This window comes from Mixophyes fleayi, chromosome 3 (assembly GCF_038048845.1).
Source record: "Mixophyes fleayi isolate aMixFle1 chromosome 3, aMixFle1.hap1, whole genome shotgun sequence".
In the NCBI taxonomy this organism is placed as follows: domain Eukaryota; kingdom Metazoa; phylum Chordata; class Amphibia; order Anura; family Limnodynastidae; genus Mixophyes; species Mixophyes fleayi.
The window spans coordinates 207,224,320-207,238,313 of NC_134404.1; the positions used below are offsets into that span (position 1 = coordinate 207,224,320).

The 13,994-nt window shown below is 36.8% G+C and overlaps 1 protein-coding gene across 1 annotated transcript in view; it reads left to right on the top strand.

Annotated features, from left to right (window-relative positions):
* RSPO3 (R-spondin 3) overlaps nucleotides 1–13,994 on the top strand; it is a 93,712-nt gene that overhangs the window by 40,438 nt on the left and 39,280 nt on the right. The window contains exons 2-3 of the mRNA XM_075200658.1: nucleotides 9,629–9,820; nucleotides 10,743–10,889. Of these exons, the coding sequence (XP_075056759.1) occupies nucleotides 9,629–9,820; nucleotides 10,743–10,889 (339 nt within the window). The remainder of the gene's footprint in view (nucleotides 1–9,628; nucleotides 9,821–10,742; nucleotides 10,890–13,994) is intronic.

The window sequence follows — 13,994 nt, forward strand, 5'->3', positions numbered from 1 at the left end:
ATAATTGCAATAGTCAATGTGTGAGATGATGAGTGCATGAATTAAAGTTTTGCAGTGTCTTGTGTGAGATAGTTAGTTTGCGAGCAGGCCTTTTTACCTCTCTGTCTGTAAATGCCCTGTATTATTTCATTACTGTGTTTGTTCCTAAATGTAAATGTTAACAATGATGATATAGGCATATTCTGAAAATGTTTTTTAGATGTACTGTATGTACCCTGCTTGTCGGTGTGGGGAACAAAGATAGTTTTGAGTCAAGGATCACAACTAGGCAGCGAGCTTGCAGGTTGGGATTTATGGCCATGCTATCAGTAGAAATAGAAAGTTCTTTTGGTGGGTGGAAATATTAACTGTTTTTTAAATTTAAGATTGAGTTTGAGTTGGCGAGAGGACACCCAAGATGAAATGGCAGAAAGACAGTCAGTAACACAAGACAACGCATACGGGGAGAGATCCGGAGAGGATAGATAAATTTGTGTATCATCCACATAGAGATGATACTAAAAACCAAAGGATCAATTTCTAGTTTACATTTCAGTAAAGGAACAACTTCTAGTAAACCAGTGTAAAAATGTAATCTCCTGTTATACAAGCTATTGAAATTAATGGACATAAATTGCTTCTAAAGCAAACATACCCACTTTCAGTGTCAGATGGACATGTCATGTTTTGGGGTAAATTAAGAAGAACTCTCTGACCCTTTCACCCAACATTCTCCTTTAATCCCATGTGTTAAATATTAAGCAAAATATTTTACATTGTAACAATTCTTGCATTATTCATGTTAACAACATTGTCTGAATTTTAATTCCATCTACATCCATAGAAAAACACTGCTAAAATGTCTACTGCAAAAATGAATTCCTTTTGGTCATAAATTTTAACATTAATAACACATTTTTCACATTTCTACATTAAACATATATATCAAAATCCATGACAAGATTTCAACTCATCACTTTCAGAAATACTTACCATGTGTATATCTGTCTACTTGTTCATGTAGTGTTTATATCTGTAGTACTGACTCCTATGTGATGGGATTTTCTAAAGATTGATTTATAACAGTTAGTGGAAAAACAATATAAATGAAAACGCATTGAAGAATCTAGTTAAAAAAATAACCTCACACGGTAACTTAATTGTACAAACTAAAAAATATTTTAAAAGATAACTTTGGCACAGTCTCCATATCATCAATAGGTAATATGATCAAAGTGGTTAAATATGTACATAAATGGTAGAAAATCTTTATGTTTGTGTCTCAGTATTGAAAAATTAAACTTCTTTATATTCAGTATTGATGACAATGGTAATTGCCATTATAATGCATTAGCGGTGTCAATACATGTATACACCATTGTAAATGATATCCCTATCTTTGTCTTCTTCTGACAACACGAGGCATCAAATATGATATATGTCACTAGAGTGGTCACGTTAGGACATACCTCGTATATACCAGAGAGTGACAAAAATAGTATACATATTTCACATTTGTTCATACATTGCATTTTAACAATACTTACTGCTTCTCTGCTTCATTCCTGTTCACAGTAGAATTAGTCCTGCACCAGGTGCATTCCCAGCTGCTCCCTTATGCAGCAACCTGTCACCGAATCCTCTAAAAAGACACACTTTTGTGACAGGCTTTCTCTCATTAAAAATACATATCTATCTATCTATCTATCTATCTATCTATCTATCTGTGTATATATATATACATATATACATATATACATAGGCCTATATATATACACATATACATATATATATATATACATATATACATATATATACACATATATATATATATATATATATATATATATACATTAAACATAATAGTAAAATCATTATTCTCTTTGGCACAATCCTATTGTCCATGTATTATAAGGACTAATGTAGTTTCATATAATGAAAATATATAAAGAGTCATGCTTTCTGTGACTTGTAGAAAAGCACTCAACATGCAGCCTTTTGCTTTGATATGGTCACAGAACACTTCGGTGACTTCTAATATCCTGATATACCACTGTAGAGGGTACATTATTTCATAGATATTCTGTAATTTACATTATTTTCAAGAGAACTTGAAAAGATTGCATCAGCTATTGCAAACAAAAGTATTTCTGATGTTTGTTATGTCATTTATTATTTTACATTTCTAAATTATCTATACAGGACTTGAGGCAATGATTATATATAAAGAATTTTACCAGAATAAATATATTGAGCTTCATGTATCATTTTCATTTTCATGTCCTGGCTATATTTCCAAGATGTCATTGATATCTTATTAATTTTATCAATAATTATTAATTTTGCTTTTACTTTCTTTATAGTTCTTTAGCTTGCTTCCAATATTCCAACAATATTTTGTAAATTTGCTTAGTAATTACATAATTCAGCAGCATCTTGTCCTCAATATTTAGATTTACTGTAGACATTTGAGTTGCAATAAAAATAAATTTTATTATTTGAACATTTTTCATTGTACGTAATTTAGCAGCTTAATTCCACAATGCTGTTTAATTTCGAAAGACATAAAACGTGTCCAAATGATGATTGTATTTAAAACATACATGCCAACTCTCCCAGAAAGTCCGGGAGACTCCCGAAATTCGGGTCAGTCTCCCGGGCTCCCGGGTGAGCTGGCACTTCTCTCGCATCCTGGATTTCACGAGAATCGCGTCATTTGACGCGATTCTCGGTGATTCACGCCATTTTGGAGGGCGCAACGTAAATGACGGTTTCGCGGGGGCGGGGCTAAAATGACGCGATTGGCCTCGCCCCGCCCCTTCCCGCCCTCCAGTCACGCCCCCTCTCCCGGGAACAAGTTTCCGGGAGTTGGCAAGTATGATTTAAAACATAAGTAAATCCAATAAAACACAATATAGCAACAATAAAAGAAATCCACCAAACAGAAAATATTCACACTAAGTATAATACAGAAGACTACAGAAAGTGATGACCACAGTATGTGCATAAATAAACAATTGTATACAATCACAGAAAACTGTTGAAAATGAAAAAAAAAAAAACCTGTTCTAAGCCAATGATAGGGCAACAAATGTGTAATTGCAGATACCTTACAATATGGGTAATAATAACAAGGTATGCCAAAAACATGTAAAAGATAAAATAACTCTAAAGCTGTTAGACCATAAAGATCACAGTATCACAAATGTAAACAGTTCATAGTTGATCCCAAAATCACATCCCTCCCAAATACATGTGGTGCATATATATCTACGATCCCAAAGTAATAACAAATAAATCCCCAATAGAGGAAGAGAGGAAGGGGATAGAGGAAAAAATATACATTACTTAAATAAATGGGTACCTCATGTATCATTAAATGAAAAGTAATAAGCCAGGACCCCAAGCCCAACACTGACTGACTAAGTCATTGTCTTACTCAGTGTCTGCTGGTTGCTGGTTACATGTACAGTATATTGTGTTGTTTGTTTTTATAAACCACATATGCCCTTTGCGCCCCCTTTTGCATAAGTGAACAATTTACTCAGCAATTACATGGAGCATTAAGAGTACTTAAGGAAAGTATGACAATCAGACATACAGTATCACCAACTTTATCTTTGCCACGATTTGCACAATTTAATCTGAATCATTAAAATCTATCCCAGTCTGATGCTAATAGTGTAACTACACTCGTGCCAATTTTAATCCTTGCTTTTTTTTTTTAAGTACTCCACAGGGGTTTCTGTCTACTTTGCAGTGTGCAAAGGACTCGCTATGACTGTGCTAAGTAACACATCATATATGAGAGTTACAGTATATAGTAAACAGATTTTCCCAAAAACACAATAACAGAGAAATAACAAAAATAATTATGAAAATGTTTGATTCTTGTTCTTTGCTTCACTTTGTGTGACTTTCCCATTGTTTAGGGTTCTTTGCCAGTCAACTGTTCCTTACCACAGATAGATAGCAAAGGTGATAACCAAAGTATTGCTATACATTGCTTTGCTAAACTAACTCTCTTAAGACAGACATAAAAAATCTGCTTTACTCATATGTTTACCTACACCTTTCTAGAGTTTAGTTATGTGTGTAATAAGATGTCACTTACATATGGGTATTTTGTGTGTATGACTTGCATAATTATACTTATTGTACTTTTTGCTATATATAGATTTAAGAAAATCATTGTAGCCAACAGCAGTTATACTTCATATTTGATACAAAGCAGCTATGAAAAATGAAATACTGCCTCTACTGTAAAAATAAGGGTGGTGGGGTGTTGTCACTAGAGATGGTCACTGACCCCCGTGTTTTGGTTTTGGTTTTGGATCTGGATTACCTTCAGGTTTTGGTTTTGGCAAAACCGCCCTTGCGTGTTTTGGTTTTGGTTTTGTTTTGCAATTTTGTTTAAAAATCTGTTTTTTTTGGGCTAAAATAACATAATTTAGGTATTATTTTGTACCTACATTATTATTAACCTCACTAACACTAATTTGCAGTCATTTCCATTCAATTTTGACCACCTCACAGGCCACAATATTATTTTCATATACTTTCAGGCTGAAAGTCGCTGCTGACTAATTTAGCAATATTGTTTTACAAATAGGATTGTTTTCTTTCTTTAGGCCCTTCCCTATATTATGTTATTTATAACTATAACTGTATCTGTAATACTGTTACATGTGGTTTGCTAGTTGGTACAACATTTTGCAAACTTCTAATCATAATATAAAATTCAGTGTACTTTTCCTTAATCCTCAGATGGAACTTTCAGATTCCTTCTTGTCCAATTACTATATCCAAAAAACAATATTATCTGAATGTTTATCATTCAAAAAAAAAGTGAATAATTTTGTCATGGTTTTATATGAGTTCTCCATTCAGTTAACATCTCTCCATGTAACTCAATTAGAGATACTGCCATCTTCTGATTTACATGTTTTCTTTTCTTTTCTTTTTAAATCCAGTTGAAATTGTTGTACTTCACATTTAGCAGTTCACATTTTCTTTTTCATTGCTTAAGAGCTGGTTTCCATGCCTGACTGGTGTATAGGCAAGTATTAATTCCAGTACAGCTCAGTGCATAAGTTCCTGACAAGGAGGAGACACTGCTCTCAGGGGCAAACGCAGGATTTTTAAGGGGGGGTTTCCAAATGGTTCAATTCGGAACAAAGCAAAATAAAACATAAAAAATCATTCCTATCACACACTAAAATACTATACATTAAAACAATCTAAACCCTTCATTAAAATGAGTATTGACACTCCGTATTTAAACTAGCAATGATACCGCACATCAAAATAGCATTTCTAACGCACATTAAAAAAATTAACAACCACAAAAATAAACAAAAAACATTGATACCATGACACAAGTTTGGACTATATTACATACATATATGCAAAACATACTAGTAAGTAAATTGGCAGCTACCACATTGACCCTAGTCTGTCTCTCTCTGTTTGTGTGTATGTTAGAGAATTTAGACTGTAAGCTCCAATGGGGCAGGGACTGATGTGAGTTCTCTGTACAGCGCTGCGGAATTGATAACACTATATAAATAGCTGATGATCACCAATATGTTATAGGATCCACTATTTTAGCCTGCTACGTAAAGCTTGAAAAAAAATATACCTTACAGTCACAGTAAGCCAAGTCAGTCTAGTTACTTGTGATTGGCTGAGATTTTCCCATTCATATCTATGGGCAATGCATATTAATGGGCTTTCTGTGGAAACTGAGATGCACAGTTATTCAAATGAGTGGCAAAAGGGAGATTCTGCTCAGCAAAGTAAAAGCATCTAAAATCTTTGGAATTGATTGATGATTTACCTCATGATGGCAATTTGAGCTGGACAAAATGAAACTTTCACAGATCTCCCCTCTAATCTTTTGAAACTGGGCAAGATTTTACAGTGGGAAAATATGGGAGAAATAGGCAAAGATGACAAAAGTTTTAACGTGTGTGTTTCTGTGTGTATCTTGTCTGTGTGCCTTATGTGTGTAGTGCTATCACGTTATTGGTGTGTTTAGAGGGGGTGTTTTTGAGGGTTGGTGTGTGAAATTGTGAGTACTATACAATATTGCTATTTACCGATCTATATGTATAAGATGTAAATTTGGCCATAGTGATCTCTCACCTTTCACCAGGCCAGCGCCGTAATCCCTGCAGATATGAGAGGGAGGAGCTGCTGCGGCCGCGCATGCGCAGCAGCTCCATTGGGGATTCTGAATTGTACAGCAGCCAGCACCGAGCGGAGGCTTCTCTGACAGCAGCCGCGGCGGTGCTGTCGGGGCATTGTTTAGCGTGTTAATACATGCTGTTTTGTGCTTGTTTGTTCACGGAGGGGAGAGGTTTCTGGAGAACCAGAAACCCCCCCAGCGTGCGCCCCTGGCTCTGACAGTCAAACCCCTTCCTGTTTCACCTTAAAGACACAGCAGACGAATCATGATACTTTACAAAACTCGCGAGAACCGAGATCCAACGACGTCACAATGACGTTCGGCTCAATTTGGAATCCAAATTGGCGGGAAGGTACTGAGCCGACTCGGCTCAGTACTCGGATTGCGGAAGTTTGGGTGGGTTCGGTTCTCGGGGAACCGAGCCCACCCATCTCTAGTTGTCACCCAAGAGTTCTCCAACGCTTTGCTTTTTTAGCCAGAGAAGTACAGCGGAGGATGAATGCTAAGAGCAGGACTCACCACCCTAAGCAATATCTCAGTGCCTGTAACAGTTTAATTATCAGGGCAGTGGTCTGTCAAATTTTGACTCATCTCAGCATCCTATTAGGAACATTTTAAAGGGGAAAAAAATACAGGTGACTCAGTGACCCAACCCAAGGTAGCCCACTATGGGACCGGCACGGGGGAACAGATATCCCCTGCCCAGCAAGCCCAGCCAGCCTCTGTTAATTATATCAAATAATGTGCTCTATGTTCAGATGTCTTTGAAACTGAGTTCAAAGGATCACTGTTTTTAGGTCCATTCAAGCTGCATTCCCCATGCAACACAGGCAAAGCAGTAATGATGGGTGGAAAATATACTTTGTGCACAAGCTCCAACTGTTTCAGCAACTAGTTTGCACATGTTTCATTCATCTTTATATTTAAGACTTATAAAATATTTAATTGTAAAATGAGTCAATAGGTTGAACACTAGAAATGTTAAACTTGCCGATGTATATTTTGGTCTCGATGATAAAGTCCCTTTAAATTAGAAATATGGTCAACTTGTTTCACTCAATTTCAATGTGTGATTTTGCTAAATTCTCAAGCAATCCTTTAACAAACTGTTATCTTTCTATTGTCATCAATCACTTCTGCATGGAATATGTTGGGAATTTGAATGATGCACACTGACAATTTTATCACAGTTTTCTTTTTCAGTCTAATGAGGCATAGACAAAGTTTTTTGGATATACCCCATTGCAATTTGCTTGTAACCACAAGCTCTCTGTGGTGAATGTGAAGTGTTGGTAGTTTACATTCTTTAGCAGACCACATTCCTTTACTGAGGTAAATTTGGATATGAAATCTATATATATATATATATATATATATATATATATATATATATATATATATATATATATATATATATATATATATATAAAAGCACACAACCAGGTCTTGAATCTTAGGCCTACCTTTTTATTTTTATATTTATTTCTACATTTTTTTTCATTTGTTTATAGCATCTTATATGATATAAACTGTTGGTGTTAATTCAATACATGTGAACAGATGTGGCAGCAGAATTAGTGGCGCTATATAAATAAATGATGATGATGATGTGGTAAACTTGGTTTTGGGGACTGGCACTGAGAACCTAGCAACAACGTTGATGTTATTATTATTATTAATAATAATAATAATAATAATAGTAATAATAATATTAATAATAATAATAATAATAGTAATAATAATAATAATTAATAATGTTAAAGATCCATGTAAATGCATAGTTATACATTTAAAAGTGATATCTACTTACTTAAAGGTTCTTAATATTTGCTGCTATGATAATCTCTCTAAAAATGGGTGCTACTGTGGTTGATATGCTGAATTTAAACAAAAGTCTAAAACTTTGTTATATAGGGGAAAATGGGCAAAATTAGGGAAACTTTTTAGGGTTGTGTTTTTTGTAAGTTTTACAAAGTTACTGTAAACCTATCTGTTTATCTAAGCAAGTAATCATCAAGCTCTCATGCATGGTACATCAATATTAAAGACATATTATTTATTTGTTGCTGCAGTACAACACACACTCGCCAATATTTTATTTCTACCTTCCAGAAGGTCCCGGAAGGGAGGTGAAGAGTGAGGGCAGAAGGGGGCGTGGTGCCATTTGTCCCTGTCCCCGCAACACAATGATGGGAAAGCATTTATCAGACTGACAGCAGAACAGAAGGCATGGACTGGGCCTTGTGAATGGAACCCACCCATCTCTCTCCATTTACACCCCAGGGACAATTACCAGCTTTTTCATTTTGACTCTTGTGGCAGGGTTAAAATGAAGCGATTCACCACAAATCGCGTCATGGAAGCTCACATCCTGCCCACTTCCTAGTGATGCGGGAGAATGGCCTGCTCTCCTGGGAGTCTGGGAGATCTACCTGGAATTCGGGAGTATCCCAGACATTCCATGACAGTCGGCTAGTATGCAGTAATATCACAAAACTTCCGCTTCAAATCAGGAAGCTGCACATTATTTTGAGCACTGTGTGTTGTGATCCTCTCTGGATCCCCTGGCTGTCAATAGGCAGGACAAGCAGTGTCAGTGCTCTAAGAAGCATGCTGACACCATTTTCTGCCTGCTATTTTAAAACGGCTGTCCAGAATAAAGTGCCCATTGCTCCATCATTTCAAAACAGTGGGCAGTTGGCAAGTAGTAAAAAAGTCATATTCAAACACATATATGAGGTAAAAAAAAAAAATCAACTTTAGCATACAATGTTTCTAACAGGGAAATTTATTTCATTCACCTGCCAGTGACCAGGAATGTGGGATAGACACTCACAGAAGTATAACAGTGGGCAATTTCTGAGGGATTTTCTGAGTAAATTGAAGTATGTTGACTTTCACAGAGAGCCAAATATTACAGCTTACTGTACTCCACAACATATCATTTTTAATTTTTTTTTGCATTTTGGTCAACATGACAGTTTCACCATTTTTGTATTATTTAGCCAGATGGTTAGAACCAGGCCCATATTGCTGAAAACAATAACCATTGCTGACCTGAAGCTTTCTAGACATATTGTTTATGGACAAGATAAAACAGTGATAGGCATGTGAAATAGCCGAATGCAAAGTCCTCCAGCGTTCAAAGGGGCCATACAGAGAAAGGAGGGAACGCCTCCTCCTCCGGGTATGCTGCGTTAACTCCGCCCACTGTGCAGAGGTGGTCACATGATGCGGAAGTCGGCTTCCCCCATCCTGATAAGTTAGGAAGCAGCTGGTTGGGGGGCACAGGTGAAGGTTCAGTGGGCTGCTGAGTGAAAGAATATACTGACAATTACATTGTTGAGGTCACAGTTTAGAGTTATGAGTTCTAACATGTAACTATTTGCAGAATTGTAGCAATTAAATTGACTTATTACTGAAAGTAATTTTATGTTTCCTATCTTCTCCTTCTCTCAGTGCATCCTAGTGTCAGCCAGGGTTGCCAAGGGGGATGTGCCACATGTTCTGATTACAATGGCTGCATGACATGTAAGCCAAGACTGTTTTTTGCTCTTGTAAGGAATGGTATGAAGCAAGTTGGGGTTTGCCTTTCCACATGTCAAAATGGATACTATGGAATACGTTCTCCAGGAATTAATGAATGTAAAAGTAAGTGACACAGAGGATGCATGACATTATCAACCCAATACTACATCAATCTATTATACAAATGTAACGCAATATGACATGATATTAACTATGTAGAGATACAGTTCTATAACACTGCAATGTATAGTACTGTTGTAGTGAATTTTATTCATTAGATAACATTTTACAATAAAAAACGTTCTTACCCTTTCTGCTGCCTGAAATAACCACATGAACTGGTGCCCCTCTCATCCCTAAAGCTATAAAACACCTAAGTGTCACTTTTATCATTATGTTACATACGAACAGGGTAGAACCCACAAAATTACACTTTTTGAACAAGAAAATGAGAATTATTAAACTAATTTGCTAAATGTCACTGCCCCTCAAGACTGTCTGATGATACGCTCCCTGCTTACAACCTTACTACAAAAGTCATATACAGTGATTGTTTATGACAACTATGTGCACCCATTTTGTCCATGGCTAACAAAGATTGAACATTATGTGCCTGATTCATTAAGGAAAGTAAAGCAAAAAAATGATTAACTTTGCACCTTGGCAAAACCATATTGCATTGGAGGGGGAGGTAAATTTAAAATGTGGGCTCATATTTACAGTTGGGGTAAGGCATGTCCTAGATCAACTTTAAATGTCAGTGTAAATATAAAGCTATCAAGTATTTGTGTGCTACAGGAAAAAAATAGCCAGTATTTTCCTGATGTACAAAATAATAAACTCATTTGAACCCCTTGCATTGCAACATGGTTTTGCCAAGGTTCAAAGTTACTATTTTCTTTGCTTTACTTTCCTTAATGAATCAGGCCTTATGTGAATAAATGATAGAGATGGTAGATTTAAAATGGTTATGTTAATCTTTAATTATGCAAGTGATTTAACATGTCTTCATTAGGACTGATTAGTGTCTGCTCTGTGATTTTAGGATGTAAAGCTGACTGTGAAACATGTTTCCACAAAAGCTTCTGCACAAAATGTAAAGGTGGATTTTATTTGCACAGCGGAAAGTGTCTTGACACATGTCCAGATGGGTTTGAGAACAATAGCACCAGCATGGAATGCAATACTATTGGTAAGTAATATCTATTCTATGAGTTACAGCTATATGTCTTTACTAACATAAAGTCAGCACTTTTGATTTACCACCAAGTTTTTGGCAGTCCTTCAGTAGTGTCCAGGATGGAAAAATTAAGGGGGTTTAAAAAAACATCCAGGTCCTCCAGAAAAGGCTGGAGTAGATAAAGACTAAGGGGTATATTTACTAAACTGCAGGTTTGAAAAAGTGGAGATGTTGCCTATAGCAACCAATCAGATTCTAGCTGTCATTTTATAGAATGTACTAAATAAATAACAGCTAGAATCTGTTTGGTTGCTGTAGGCAACATCTCCACTTTTTCAAGCCTGCAGTTTACTAAATGTACCCCTAAGATTAAAAATTAAGATAAAATACCAGAAACAGAATCTCATTAGAAATATCACACAACCATGGGGTAATGTTCCAAACTTCTTAAACTGTACTCTAAAAGCTTGCCTATGGAAATGACATTTACTAATGAACTTAACAGGAGATTGGGATGAACTCATAAATGAAAGTAAAAAATGGAACATGCCTATTTTCCAGTAGCATGAAAATATATAATTTGTTGCATTGCAATGTAATCTGTATATAAGTAACAGGACATCCTGGCTTGGCATTCTCTTCTGGATATTTGTATAACTCATGCTTTACATGTTATTATGGAAAGCTTTTTTTCCTGTATAAATTAAGGTGAGACATTATATGTAAACTAATTAAGTAGTGTAAATATATCAGATTATGTCTAACGTTGCATTTAGTTTTATTTAATATTTACATTTTTTTTTTACTAGTAAGCATTAGCATATTTGTGCATTTTTTAATTTACAATTTTAAGTAGCAACCTTTATAATTAAACTTACGTGGCATAAAGCTAATTACAAGAGCATAACTGCCTAAAGTGGTTTAATCCAAAAGTTAATGTATCTGGAGCCTTCAGTATCTTGTCTTATGTCTACTGTCTTTAAAGCTGGATTCCTGGGTAGAGTAAAAAAAAAAATCACTCAACTGACCACTTCCTGTGTGCTACTGTGGAGGAAGCAGGGCTGCCAAGAGGAATTTGGGTACTGCAACTTTCTGGGCCTCTCTCCACACATAGCAGGAAAAGGGATGTGCGTGACATAAGAAGGGGGCGTGGTCACATAGTGATGGGGCGTGACCAACATGGGCTGTGGCCGCGCCTCTTTACACATAATTTTATGGGGGGAGAAATCAATTAGCCGCAAAGTGACTCTGGAAAGTCCGTGAGACACCCTTGCTGTAGAGATTTTGTCAGTAATTTCTACCATAAATGCCGGCAATGTGTGCGATGTTACCACATCTCCAGCAATTGAATTCCCCACCATTAAGTATTAAAATGGTGTTGCTCTCACCTACCTGTTATTGCACCTTTCCCAACCTGGTACTGGATTCTGGTATGGATCCTGGAATGTTGGGACCTGTTTAGAAAATGTATAGGTACATAACATATGGAAAATAAATAGTGAACACAGTACATATCACAGATCATGCAGTATATATCAAGCAAAATATGAGTGATAAAAATAATCACAAATATATATATGTTTGAAAATGGTCAGATAATGAAAGAATTTTTTTTTTACCAAACTGCCGGGCACCTGTAACCCTGTCCTTCCCCCCATCAAGGCGTCCCTTGGAGAAAGGGAGTGTAGCTAGCACAGAGCTTGCAGTTTTCTATTGGCCTCCCAATCACACCCAACTCAGCAGTCATTTTAGAATGGTGCAAGATAATCTTTTTCATGTGCTATACTACAGAAATGGAGAAGCCCCAGCAAGAACTGTTTCAGTACGCAGTTCCAGGGGCTTCAGCAAGTAAGTGAAAATGTAACAACTAACAGGGAATGCTGCTTTAAGAAACTGGTTATGAGCAGGGGCAGACTGGGCTGGGGGGCAAGGGGGCATCTGCCCCCCCCAGCCTGGTCCCATAATGGGCTACCTTGGGCTGGGTCACTGAGTCACCTGCACTTTCTTCCTTTAAAATGAACCTAATAGGCTGCTAGGTCGAGTCTTGCTCCCTGGGCTGAAATTTGCAGCCCTCCCATGGTTATGAGTGATAATGAAACAAAATATTTCAAATACATTTCATTTCAGTGTGAACAAGGAAAATATTACTTTGCAGATACATGTTTTATATACTGTATAATTTTATATGATTAATGTATACATACCTGCATTTAATATTGGTCAATACATGTCTCTTTGACATGTAAAGTAAATGAGATATGTAATCTAGACTTTGGGATGTTTCTATTTATAACCTTATGTGTTTTATCTCTCTTCCAATATGTTTCAGTGACTGGTTAAACTGACTGTGTTTCTTCTCTAACAAACCAGGCAATGTTAAATAACAAATTGAAACTAAATATGATCAAATCTGCTCATAACTTTAAGCAAGGCAATTTAGTGGTATTTTCAAATGTACATCACAAATCACATGTAGTTTACAGCTCAGTTTTATGTTACTTGGTGACCTCTCAGCTGGGACTCACCTGTCCCCAGCTCAGCAGGGGACAGTTTATCCTGCTGCAACACATGTGCACAGGAGATATTTTTACTTACTGACTGCCTGTACAGTCATTTAAAGATGAATAAGTCTCAGTCTACATAGTGCACCTGGGAAGTCAAAATGGCTGAGGGGCAATCTAACCAATCACAGCAGCAGTGTGGCCTCCTGTTCTGTCAGGTGGAGCTGAACTGCTACATCATACTTTCCGACCTTCTGACTCTGTCCTCCGGTACTTGCCATATGACAGGGGTAGGAGGGGGCATGGTGACGTCTTTGTGTCAAGTCAACATAGCTCCGCCTGCACTATTAAACGCTGAAATTCACGACATTGAATAGCGGGAGCGGGGTGGGGGGCTGCTTAATGACACAATTAAGCCCCATCCCTGATATTTAATGCCGTAAATATCAGCATTTTTTAGGAGCCGTAAGGTTTGCCTACTCTTCCGGTAGTCCAGGAGGACACCCTGAAATTCGGGAGCCTCACGGAAATTCCAGGAGAGTAGGAGAGTAGGTAAGTATGTGCTACAGTCTTACCCATAGTCTGTGTGCCATACATGTAATGAAAGGACCAGCCA